The sequence below is a fragment of the Chiloscyllium punctatum genome, chromosome 38 (assembly GCF_047496795.1).
Source record: "Chiloscyllium punctatum isolate Juve2018m chromosome 38, sChiPun1.3, whole genome shotgun sequence".
NCBI classification, from domain to species: domain Eukaryota; kingdom Metazoa; phylum Chordata; class Chondrichthyes; order Orectolobiformes; family Hemiscylliidae; genus Chiloscyllium; species Chiloscyllium punctatum.
Genome location: NC_092776.1, coordinates 4077946 through 4091492, shown reverse-complemented (window position 1 = coordinate 4091492; position 13547 = coordinate 4077946). Strand labels below are relative to the sequence as shown.

The following is a 13547-nucleotide window of genomic DNA, read 5'->3' as shown; positions in this document are numbered from 1 at the left end:
TCTTCCAGCACCACTAATCCAGTATCTGGTTTTCAGCATCTGCCGTTATTGTTTTTACACCATAATGACTGTAGCTCTGGGAAATAGAGGTTTCACAAAATACACTTTGAGCCAGATGCAATGACATGAAATTTATGAATATAGTGTCTAGGAACCAAAACATTATCATTCAGCTATTTGGCCAGTTCTGTCAGATTCCATGTTTTACTGATTCATCATGGACTTCCAAACTAACTTGTTGATCCCCTGAAATTAAGGAGCAGCTAACACTTCTAGTGTCTTTATAAACAGCAATCCTCTACTCCCTTGTCAATACACATTCATCAGTTTAAATTTTCCTGGATATCAATTGACTCCAAAAAAGTTCCTTTCGTGGGGTTTCAGTTCCATGTGCCAATTAACTCCAAACAAATCTTTCTCCAACATCAAGTTGTACTGACTTTTGGGCCAAAGTCCCAAGGTCATTACCGAAATTAATAAAAAAGAAGAGAAAGCGCTGGAGAAACTCAGCAGGTCTGGCAGCATCTGAGAGAATGTTGAGTTAATGTGTTGAGTTTGGTGACCCTACACCAGAACTGAAGCAACTGGGTAACAGTGGTGTTGATGCTATTGACAAGGGATAGGATAACTGTGCGAGAGGGGTGAGGGTGGGGAGGAGTAAGGCAAATAGATGGAGACAGTGCACAGAGAGACAGAAGGAAGGGAAAGTGATTGCTGATAGTAAGTCAGGAAAGATGTAAGCATGGAATAGATTCCGATGGGAAGTGAAAATGCTTGAAAATGGGCTGTCAGTGTTGGGAATGATAGATACAGGACCAGGGGTCCAGGCAGGGAGGCCAGTGAACGTAAAGGAGGGTCTTCACCTTCTGAAACTGTTAAAGTTGATGCTGAGTCCTGAAGGCTGTAAGGTACAGTCTCTTCAGCTTACTCTGAATCTCACTGGAGAGCACGGCAGCAAACCTGAGACAGAGATGTTGGTCAGGTAACATGGTGGGGTGTTGAAATGGCAGACTACTGGAAGCTCAGGGTCATTTTTACAGCTGCAGTGGTGGTGTTCTGCAAAGCAGTTGCCCACTCTATGTTCACCTCCCCAATGTAGAGGAGACTACACTGTGAGTAATGACTGCAACAAATTAGATTATATGAAACATAGGTAAATCACTGCTTCACCTGTAAGGTATGTCTGGGGCCTTGGATAGTGAGGAAGGAGGAAGTAAATGAGCAGGTGTTACGCCTTCTGCGATGGGAGGGGGAAGGTACTATGGGGCTGTGATGGGGTATTGGAGTGAAGAGTCCACTGCAGAAGATGACACAGGAGGGGAGGGGAACACATGTCTGCTGATGGCATTCAGCTGAAGGCGGTGGAAATGGCAGCTAATGACCCTCTGGATATGGATGCTGATGGAATAGTGGGTGAGGACAAGGGGAACCCTATCGCTGTTGTGGGAGGGAAGGGGATGGTGAAGGTGGAAGTAAGGGAGTTGGGCTGGGATCAGTTGAAGGCCCTGTCAGCCACAGTGCTGGAACGATTCCTCGGTTGAGGAAAAAGGTGGACATGTTGGAGGTCCCATGCAGAAGCTGGCATCATCAGAACAGACATGACAGAGACAGAGGAACTGGGAGAATGGAATGGAGTCTTTATAGGAAGCAGAGTATGAGGATGTATAGTCCAGGGAGCTGAGGGAATCGGTGAGTTCATAGTGAATATTAGAATACACTGTCTATCCCCAGATTTGAAAACAGAGATGTTGAGGAAGGGACAGGAGGATTCAGAGAGGTGGGCCAGGTGTAAGTGAGAGCGGGTTGGAAATTGGAAGTGAAATTGATCAACTTTTCCAATTCCAGACAAGAGGGGGAAGCAGTACCAATGATGGCATTGCTATACCAGAGAAAGAGTTTGGGGTGAGGGTCAGCATAGGACTGGAACAAGGAATGTTCCACATCCTCCCCCCAAAGAGACAGGCATCAGTGGGACACATGGGGATACCCATGGCCACGTCTCCTACCTGAGGAAAGAGGGAGGGGTTAAAGAAGAAGTTGTTGAGGGTGAGGATGAGTTCGGCCAGAGAGAGGAGGGTCGGGATGGGTCAGGCCTTGGCTCCAGGACAAGCAGAGAGCCCACAGAGAGCCTGGCTGAACTTGATCTCTCACTGAATAACTTCTCCTTTAATTCATCTCACTGCTGCCAAATCACATAAGTGGCTATGGGGAAGCCACATGGGTCCCAGTTATCCCTGTCTCTTTATGGGGAATGTGGAACAATCCTTGTTCCAGTCCTACACTGGCTCCCTCCCACAACTCTTTCCTCTGTAAATTGATGACTGTTTCGATGCTGCTTCATGCTCCCGCCTGGACCTTGAAAATGTGTTAATTTTGCCTCCATTTTCCATCCCTCTATAACTTTCACATCGTCCATTTCCCTTCCTTTCCTTGACCTCACGGTCTCCGTTTCAGAGAATAAACTGTCCACTGTCACCCACTGCAAAGCCACAGACTCCGATCGCTGCCTTCCCCACAGCTCGTCACATCCCCCCCGTCCTGCAAGGACTCCATCCCATTCTCCCAGTTCCTTCCCCTACATCATATCCTGTTCAGCTGCTGACACAGCTTCCTTCTCCCATGACCATGGTTTCCCACTCACTGTGGTTGACAGGGCCCTCAGCCACATCCACCCTATCACCCATGCTTCTGCCCTTGCCCCTTCCCATCTGGTTCCCCTTCCCCTCACTTTCCATCCCACCAGCCTTCACATTCTCCACCATTTCCGACAACTCCAGCAGAACACCACCACCAATCACATCTTCCCCTCAGTCCCTTTGTCTGCATTTTGCAGGGATCATTCCGTCCAGGCCACTCTAGTCCATTCCTCGATAACTACCAACTCAACCCCCATCCCCACAGCACCTTCCCATGTAACATCCTGCCCCTTCCCCTCCTCCCTGCTCACCATCCAGGGGCCGAAACAGTCTTTCCAGGTGAAGCAGCATTTCACCTGGACCTCCTCCGATCTTGTGGATTGTATTCACTGCACCCAATGTGGCCTATTCTACGTTGGAGATACCAAACACAGACTGGGTGACCGTTTTGAGGAACACTTCCACAAGCAGGACCCTGACCTTGCCGTGGCCGGTCATTTTAACACAGTGTCCTGCTGACATGCCCCATGTGCTCACACGTGTTTCAGTGAATCACAGCACAGACTGGAGGGACATCATCTCATCTTCAGAATCGGCACTTTACAGCTTTCTGGGCTGGACATTGAGTTTGACACCTTCAGATTGTGAACCCATTCCCACTCCTTCCCTTGCTTTTGGCTTCACCTGTTACACTGTCTGTCACCGTGTCTGTCCTCTCTCCCCTTCCCACCCTGCTATCGCATAATTGCTGCCCCTGCCACACCTCACGTCAGCTCTGACGAAGAGTCATATCGACTCGAAACGTCAGATTATCTCTTTCCATGGATGCTGCTTGACCTGCTGTGATCTCCAGCATTTTCAGTTCACAAACCATTCTGTTTAAAGGTGTACCCACTGTGAAGAGGAGGCAGCGGGAAACAAGTTAGATAGCTTTCCTATTTGATTCTCATCCACATATTTCATTAGTTTCCAGTGAATTTAAGTTCATTGTCTGGTTAAATTAAGTTTAATCACAACTCACAGCTTAATCCACCTAATGCCTCAAATTTTCCTCCTCATTCAACTCTGAATCCATTACAGTGTTTCATCAGTGATTTGTACCAATTACACCTTGTTCTGATTTGTAATTCAATGCCCTGCAGATTCATCGCAGTGTCCTTTTTGCTTTGAGAACTGCCTCACACCAATGAGGTACGTTCAGTGACTGATCAAAGGTCGCTGTTAAACCCTTTACTGTCGGACCCATAACTGTTCCATTATTGTTTTCCTAAATGCCATAAGATGCAGAATATATATCATTGAGAAAAGTCTTTGACCTAACAGATCCATAGTGATGCTTATACTCAAAATAAATCTCCAAGCTGACTTCAGGGTAATTTCATTTAATTAATGTAATCTTCCATTCCTTTTTTTCCCTCCTATGTTATTCTAGCTTCCCATTGAATGCTTCCACACTACTCACTTCAAACAGTTGCTGTAGTAACAAGTGCCACATTCTCACCAGACTCTGGGTAACCATGTTTCTCCTGAATTCCTTGTTGGATTTAATTGGCTCTGCTCCAAAGTTAAACAAATCTAATTGATGTGCGCAGTCATAGAATGCCTACAGTGTGGAAGCAGGCCATTCAAGTCCATACCTTCTGAAGAGCATTGCAACCCAGACCCAGTCACACTTTCCCTGTAATGCTGCATTTTTCATGGCTAATCCATCTAACTTACACATCCCTGCACACTGTGGGCAACCTGCACATCTTTGGACTGTGGGAGGAAACCAGGGGAGAACACGGAAACACGGGGAGAACACGCAAACTCCACACAGACAGCCACCTGAGGCTGGAATCGAACCCAGAACCTCTAGTGCTGTGAAACAGCAGCACTAACCACTGAGCCACTGTGCTACCTCTAGAGTTTGCAAATGATGGCAATGACATTGTTCACTCTGCATCAGATTTGCATGGTCCCCTCAGTCTCTTCATTTCTGAGGTTAAGGATGTATAAGACTTTAAAGTTAAGGGACCACTTGAAATTGTGCGTAGATAACTTGGCCAAATGTGTTTATTATGCTGTATCTCATACCTTAACTGCATTAATCACTATCATGAATAGTGCACTGACTGAAACAAACTCTATTCTCTGTATGCACCGCATCAGCTGGGGTTCAGAAGAATCTGGGGTCTAAAACAGTATATTTTACCAGGATCACTGACAATTGTTGTCATGGACAAGCTCCTTGATTATTTTAGATGTCAGGAAGACGTACGTGATGCTGGATGATTACAAATAGAGTGTTTTACGTTTTTATGATTTCATTTCATGTCAGTTGATTGTCAGTGATTTTATTTGATCACTACCTGTTCCCAGATACTGACAAAGTGATTGTTTTTTTTTAAATGTAAATGATTGCAAATGAGTGAATAGGAATGCTTCTGAACATGGAATTCTGTCAAAGGTTTTTTTAGTCAGGCATTTTGCCAATGATTTCTTGCTCTCAGAACTCTATTTCTAGTGAATTGTTGACTGCTCAAAAACCTGGTGATTATGTTGGCTGATGTTGATAAGTTCCTCTCATAAGGTGCTTATGTTTTTAATTTGTTCATGGGATGTGGGTGACTCTAGCTAGGCAGCATTTATTGTTCATCCCTCATTGCCCAGAGGACAGTTAAGAGTCAACCACATTGCTGTGGGTCTGGAGTCATATGAAGGCCAGACCAGGTGAGGACAACAGTTTCCTTCCCTAAAGAACATTAGTGACCCAGATGGGTTTTCCCAACAATTGGCATTGTTTATATGGGTGCCTTTGGGCTTGCCTTTTATTCTGGATTTTCATTGAATACAAGTGTCCCCATCTCCCTTGGTGAGATTAGAACCCGGGTCCCCAGGCACCTGGGCCTCTGGATTCCAATCCACCAACATCTCCCCTTAAACTGGACTTTTTTTTTTAAATCAGCAGCGATCATCAATCATTTCCTCACCCCCTATCCACCCCACATTACTGCCCCACCTCCACTTTCCCTTTCTTACACTAGAGTCATGGAGTCATACAACCCAGAAACAGGCCCTTCAGCCCACCATGTGTATGCCAACCAGCAAACACCAGTCTACACTTATCCCGCATCCCTGCATTTGATCTACTGTGCCCTGGCATTTGAAATGCTCATCCAAAGTTTTGTGAGTATCTGCCCGACCGACCTCTCTGACAGCATGCTTCATATTTCTAGCGCCCTCTGGGTGAAAGAATGTTCTCTCAGATCTCCTGGAAACCATTTACACCTGACCTTATACTTGTGCCCCCTGGTCTAAGACACGTCATTCCTGATGAAGGGCTTTTGCCTGGAACGTTGATTTTCCTGCTCCTCGGATGCTGCCTGACCTGCTGTACTTTTCCAGTACCACTCTAACCTTGACTCTTAGACACGTCTGTCATGTTGTGACCTACCCTGTCTGTGCCTCTCATAATTTTCTATTGGGTTCCCCTCAGCCTCCTCTGCTCCAGGGAAAACAAACCCAGCCTATCCAGTCTCTCCTCCCAACGGAGACTTGCCATCCCAGGCAACGTCCTGGTGAATCTCCTCTGCACCTTCTCAGGGCACACACATCTTTTCAAGAGTCTGATGACCAGAACTGCACACAGTTTTCCATCTGTGGCCTAACCATTTTTATATGAAGTTGTAAAGCACATTGTAAAACTTCTCCAAAATCCTATACATGTTGTCACCTCCTGAATCTTTCTCAATGAGGTTTCTGTCTTTGTCAAAGTGTTAAAATAGCTCTTACCAAAGTCACCATGACATCAGATGTGACAAGTCAGATGGGTAACATGCTCCTCCTTATTGTTTGTAACCTGTTTATTGCCCTTGATGTGGAGGTGCTGGTATTGGACTGGGGTGGACAAAGTTAAATATCACACACCACCAGGTTATAGTCCAACAGGTTTAATTGGAAACACTAGCTTTTGGAGCACTGCTCCTTTGTCAGGCAGATAGTCCTAGTGTTGTGTGATCTTTAGATTTATTGCCCTTAACACAGCTGACCATGGAGATTCTCTTTTGTTGTGTCTTTGTAGTTTCCTAATGACAAAGGGGTGGCACGGTGGCTCAGTGGTTAGCACAGTTGTCCCACAGTGCCAGGGAACTGGGTTCCATTCCTGCCTCAGTTGACTGTGAAGTTTGCACATTCTCCCTGTGTCGGTGTGGGTTTCTGTGGGCCTCTGGCGTCCTCTCACAGTCCAAAGATGTGCAAGTTAGGGTGGATTGGCCATGTTGAATTGCCCATAGTGTGCAGGGATGTGTAGGTTAGATGTAAATGTCAGGGAATGGGTCTGGGTGGATTACTCTTCAGAGGGTTGGTGTGGACTTGTTGGGCCGAAGGGCCTGTTTCCACACTGTAGAGATTCTATATTTATATCCAACACCGTGGAAGTACATTCACCTGCTTTCATTCATTGCCAGAAAATTAACTATAGTCACCTCTCTTCCCACCCTCGCATTCAGTATTGCCCAAGGGTTTATCTTTGTCTTACTTTTTCTCATCCACATGCAACCGTTCACACACAGCCAGACATGTTCACAAACCATGAAGCCATTTAAGACCCTGCTAGCTGAGACCTATCTCACACCCAATTCCGTTCATCTATCTCCCTGTACCCATGCATCTTCAATGGGTCTCATTAAACCTCGATCTTAGAATTCTCACTTTTGCTTTCAAAATTCCTCCTGGCCTCATCATTCCATATCCTGATCTCTGCTCCAGCACCATTTGGTCTCCAGGATGATGTAAATCCAGCCTCTGTGCATTCTCCATGTTATCCACCCCACCCTGTGGCTGCACTCTCAGCTGCCAAGGCCACAGGCAGTGGAATATCCTCCGTACCCTTCTCCACTTCTATACCTCTTCCTAGTTTCAGACGTTTCTTTGATCAAGGTTCTGGTATTCAGCCCCAACCTCTCCATATGTGGCTCAATGCCAAATCTTGTTCCATAACACTCCTGCAAAGTACTTTGCTATACAGATGCTATATAAATGCAAGTGTTTGTTGATAGACCAAGTGGGGAGAAACAGTTTCCTTCTGGCGCAAGAACAGAACTGGACGTATATAACGAGGTCGACAGCATTTGTAGAGTGTGAAACAAAGTTAATGATTCATGTTGTCAGAACTGGAAATGTTTGCAATTTCACAGGTTTCAAGCAGTTGAAACAGAAAATGGGAATGAGAGTAAAGTAAAAACAAGGGAGATCTGTGAGAAGGCAGGAGACAGGAGAGACTAAATGTGAAGAGATATTTGGGTATGGGAAAATGGGGAGTGTCACAAGAAAAGAAACCACTGTTGGGCCTTGAGTATGGTGCATTGAAAGTAGAGTCCAATGTTGAATCAATGACCCTATGTTACTTGCCTTTGTAAAGATTTGTGAATAATGCAGAGAAGCAGGTGTTAGACAGCAACTTCGGAATGTTGTCGTTCAAAAGAACATGCAAAGAGGTTCGGTGTTGTTATCAATATCTGAAGGATGGTGGTCATTGACAGGTTTGCTATCATTACAACTTCAAATTCTGGACTAATCAGTTCTAATGGCCTAATCTGAAGCAAATTGCAGATGCTGGAGATCTGAAACAAGGGAAAACAGGAAGTGAGGGGATCCAAAACGTTTACTCTGTTTTTCTCTCCACAGATGCTGCCACACCTGCTGAGTTTTTCCAGCCATTTCTGTTTTTGTTGGTTTCAGTTGTCTGTCTGATAATAGATTAGGTGAAATTATCAACACTTTTCATCTTTTCGAGGTGTCAAATATATTTTTTCTATGTTTCCCTTGATTTGCATGTGGTATTTTGTTTTGACCTATTAACATCCTGTGGTGCATGTGTGGAAATAATGACAGCAGAATGATACCAGGTTATACGGTGAAAATAGTTTATGGTGTAAAATTGTTTTTGAGGTATTTCATTTCCCCAATTAAATAATCTCCACTCTGTTTTTTTTAACAGATGCTCAGTATGTTACCTGTCGAATTCAGAATTGTTCAGAAGCAGCAAGCAGCAAACCCTTCCCAGGATACATAGATCACAATTCCTTGGTGGTCCAAGATGACTATGTCTTTGCTCAGGTAACTGGTTTGATTTTCACTTCATTTTTCCACAGCTATAGACACAATGGAAGCATCAACTCTAAACTCACAAAGATTCTTGTGTACAGTGCAGAGCTCGACTCAAAACTATTGCTTAACTAATTTAGATCTGAGGCAGACAGAAGATATCTCGCACACGTGATTTGATTTTGATTTTATTGTCACATGAATTTAAATAAAAACACAATAAAATACATTGAAAATTTTTCATTTGTCACCAGGATATGGTGCCATTTTGAATAATGTAAGAATAAGGCAATAAAAGGAAATGTTAATTTAATCTGGAAAAGTGTTTTGTAGAGGAATAAGACAGTGCTATTTTCTGGGTCTGATTGAAAGAAGCAAAAACGTCCTTTAGTAGAGTGATATGCTCTTCTTGTCGGATGGAGGAGTTGAAGGAGAGTTTACGGGTTACTGTGGATTATATCTGCAATAAATGCCATTGGTTGCGAATCCTATCAGGTTGAACGGATCAGTTGGAGAGACAGTTAGAGGCAATGAGGAATTTACAAGAGCAGGGGGATGTGATGGATGGCAGTTATAGGAAGGGGGGAAAGTCTCAGATACAGTCACATAGATGGGTTAACTCCAGGAAAGGTAAGAGAGGTAGGCAGATAGTGCAGGAGTCTTCTGTGGCTATCCCCATTTCAAACAAGTATGCTGTTGTGGAAAATGTAGGGGTGTTGGGCCCTCAGGGAAACGTCGCACGAACAGCCAAGTTTCTGGTATTGAGACTGGTTTTAATGCAATGAGGGGTACGTCGGGTTCCAAGAGATCGATTGTGTTAGGGGACTCTCTAGTCCAAGGTACAGACAGATGATTCTGTGGCCAGCAGCAAAACATAGGAATGGTGTGTTGCTTCTGCGGTGCCAGGATCAATGATGTCTCAGAGAGGGTGTGGAATGTTCATAAGGCGGGAGAGGAGCGTCACAGTGGCACAGTGGTTAGCACTGCTGCCTCACAGCGCCAGAGACCCGGGTTCAATTCCCGCATCAGGCGACACTCTGTGTGGAGTTTGCACATTCCCCCCGTGTCTGCGTGGGTTTCCTCCGGGTGCTCCGGTTTCCTCCCACAGTCCAAAAATGTAAGTGAATTGGCCATGCTAACTTTCCCATAGTGTTAGGTGAAGGGGTAAATGTAGGGGAATGGGTCTGGGTGGTTTGCGGGTCGGTGTGGACTTGTTGGGCCGAAGGGCCTGTTTCCATACTGTAAGTAATCTAATCTAAAAAAAAGGAGCCAGCAGGAAGTAATTGTACACATTGGAACTAGTGACATAGGAAGGGAACAGGTTGAGACTCTGAAGGGAGATTACAGAGAATTAGGCAGGAATTTAAAAAGGGGGTCCTTGAAAGTAGTAATATCTGGGTTACTCCCGATGCTATGAGCTGGTGAGGGCTGGAATAGGAGGATACAGCAGATGAATGCATGGCTGAGGAGCTGGTGTATGGGAGAAGGATTCATTTTTTTGGATCATTGAAATCTCTTTTGGGGTAGAAGTGACCTGTACAAGAAGGATGGATTGCACCTGACTTGGAAGGGGACGAATATACTGGCAGGGAGATTTGCTAGAGCTGCTCGGGAGGATTCAGATTAGTACAGTGGGGGGGTGGGACGCAGGGAGATAGTGAGGAAAGAGATCAATCTGAGACTGGTACAGTTGAGAACAGAGTGAGTCAAATAGTCAGGGCAGGCAGAGACAAAGCAGAGAACAAGGTAGGACTGATAAATTAAACAGCATTTATTTCAATGCAAGGGGCCTAACAGAGAAGGCAGATGAACTCAGGGCATGGTTAGGAACATGGGACTGAGATATCATAGCAATTACGGAAACATGACTGAGGGATGGACAGGACTGGCAGCTTAATGTTCCAGGATACAGGTAGGACAGGAAGGGAGGCAAGAGAGGAGGGGGAGAGGTGATTTTGATAATGGATAGCATTACAGCTGTACTGAGAGAGGATATTCCCAGAAATACATCCAGGTAAGTTACTTTGGCGGAACTGAGAAATAAGAAAGGGATGATCACCTTATTGGGATTGTATTGTAGACCCCCTAACAGTCAGAGGGAATTTGAGAAACAAATATAATAGGGTGGTTATGGTAGGGGATTTTAACTTTCGAAACATAGATTGGGACTGCCATCGCGTTAAGGATTTAGATGAAGAGGAATTTGTTAAGTGTGCACAAGACAATTTTCTGATTCAGTATGTGGATGTACCTACTAGAGAAGATACAAAACTTGACCTACTCTTGGGAAATAAGGCAGGTCAGGTGACTGAGGTGTTAGTGGGAGAGCACTTTGGGGCCAGCGACCATAATTCTATTAGATTTAAAATAATGATGGAAAAGGATAGACCAGATCTAAAAGTTGAAATTCTAAATTGGAGAAAGGCCAATTTTGATGGGATGAGGCAAGAACGTTCAAAAGCTGATTGGAGGCAAATGTTCGCAGGTAAAGGGACGGCTGGAAAATGGGAAGCCTTCAGAAATGAGATAACGAGAATCCAGAGAAAGTATATTCCTGTCAGGGTGAAAGGAAAGGCTGGAAGGTACAGGGAATTCTGGATGACCAGAGAAATTAAGGGTTTTGTTGAGAAAAAGAAGGAAGCATATGTCAGGTATAGACAGGATAGATCAAGTGAATCCTTAGAAGAGTATAAAGGAAATAGGAGTATACTTAAGACGGAAATCAGGAGGGCAAAAAGGAGACATGAGATAGCTTTGGCAAATAGGGTTAAGGAGAATCCAAAGGGTTTTTACAAATATATTAAGGACAAAAAGGTAACTAGGGAGAGAATACTGCCCCTCAAAGATCAGCAAGGCGGCCTTTGTGTGGAGCTGCAGGAGGTGGGGGAGATACTAACCGAGTATTTTGCAACTATATTTACTGTGGAAAAGGACATGGGAGTTATAGAATGTAGGGAAATAAATGGTGACATCTTGTAAAATGTCCAGATTACAGAGGAGGAAGTGCTGGATATCTTGAAACGCATAAAGGTGGATAAATCCCCAGGACCTGATCAGGTGTGCCCGAGAACTCTGTGAGAAGCTAGGGAAGTGATTTTTGGACCTCTTGCTGAGATATTTGTATCATCGATAGTCACAGGTGAGGTCCGAGAAGACTGGAGGTTGGCTAACGTGGTGACACTGTTTAAGAAGGGTGGTAAGGACAAGCCAGGGAACTATAGACCAGTGAGCCTGACCTCAGTGGTGGGCAAGTTGTTGGAGGGAATCCTGTGGGACAGGGGGTACATGTATTTGGAAAGGCAAGGACTGATTCGGGATAGTCAACATGGCTTTGTGCGTGGGAAATCATGTCTCACAAACTTGATTGAGTTTTTTGAAGAAGTAACAAAGAGGATTGATGAGGGCAGAGTGGTAGATGTGATCTATATGGACTTCAGTAAGGCGTTCGACAAGGTTCCTCATGGGAGACTGGTTAGCAAGGTTAGATTTCACAGAATACATGGAGAACTAGCCATTTGGATACAGAACTGGCTTAAAGGTAGAAGACGGAGGATGGTGATGGAGGGTTGCTTTTCAGACTGGAGGCCTGTGAGCAGTGGAGTGCCACAAGGATCGGTGCTGGGTCCACTACTTTTCATTATTTATATAAATGATTTGGATGTGAGCATAATAGGTCGAGTTAGTAAGTTTGCAGATGACACCAAATCCTGGACGTCACAGTACAAAGAAAGGACAACGGAGAACTACAAACCTGTGTACACAGAAAACCGACAAATACTGACCAAATACTTAACTACACCAGCAACCATCCCAACACACCTCAAACGAAGCTGAATCAGAACACTATTCCGATGAGCCACCACACACTGCAGCACAGATGAACTTCAGAAAACAGAGGAGAACCCCTATACAACATATTCAAGAAGAACGGATACTCAAAATATACACTGCGCAGATTCCTCAAGAACAAACCACAACAAGCAGACCAAACACAGCCAGAAACCCTAACCACCTTACCATACATCAAAGATGTTTCAGAAATGACAGCCAGACTACTAAGACCCCTCGGAATCCTAGTAGCACACAAACCCACCAACACTCTCAAACAAAAACTAACAAACTTAAAAGACCCAGTACAACCCATGGACAAAACCAACGTCGTCTACAAAATTCCATGCAAGGACTGCCACAAACACTACATAGGACAAACAGGAAGAAAGTTAGCCAACAGGATACACGAACACCAGCTCGCCACAAAAAGACATGACCCTCTCTCCCTCGTAGCCCTACACACGGATGTAAAAAACCATCATTCCGACTGGGACAACACATCTATCCTGGGACAGGCTAAGCAAAGACATGCCAGAGAATTCCTCGAGGCCTGGCACTCCAACCACAACGCCATAAACAGACACATAGATCTAGATACCATCTATCAACCCCTCAGAAAACGAACAGGAAATGACATCACCACAAACCCCAGGAACCTCAACCAGGACAAACATATAAATAGAAAGCAGGAGACAACAGCTTCGCTTCACTTGGAGGTCACCACTGAAACGTCTGGATATCAAACCTAAAGCTCAGCGAGTAAACCTACACCCTAAAATTGGAGGTGTAGTGGACAGAAAAGAAGGTTAGAGAAAGTGAGGACTGCAGATGCTGGAGATCAGAGCTTAAAAATGTGATGCTGGAAAATCCCTTCTGCCCGAAACATCGATTCTCCTTCTCCTTTGATGCTGCCTGACCTGCTGCGCTTTTCCAGCATCACATTTTTAAGAAAAGAAGGTTATCTCAGATTACAACAGGATCTGGAGCAGATGG

General features: G+C 44.7%; 1 protein-coding gene across 3 annotated transcripts in view; it reads left to right on the top strand.

The window, feature by feature from the left end:
* Positions 1-13547, top strand: part of LOC140463298 (VPS10 domain-containing receptor SorCS1-like) — a 1204408-nt gene that overhangs the window by 932445 nt on the left and 258416 nt on the right. For all 3 annotated transcript variants that reach the window (XM_072557066.1, XM_072557065.1, XM_072557064.1), the window contains exon 7: positions 8617-8735. In XM_072557066.1, the coding sequence (XP_072413167.1) occupies positions 8617-8735 (119 nt within the window). The remainder of the gene's footprint in view (positions 1-8616; positions 8736-13547) is intronic.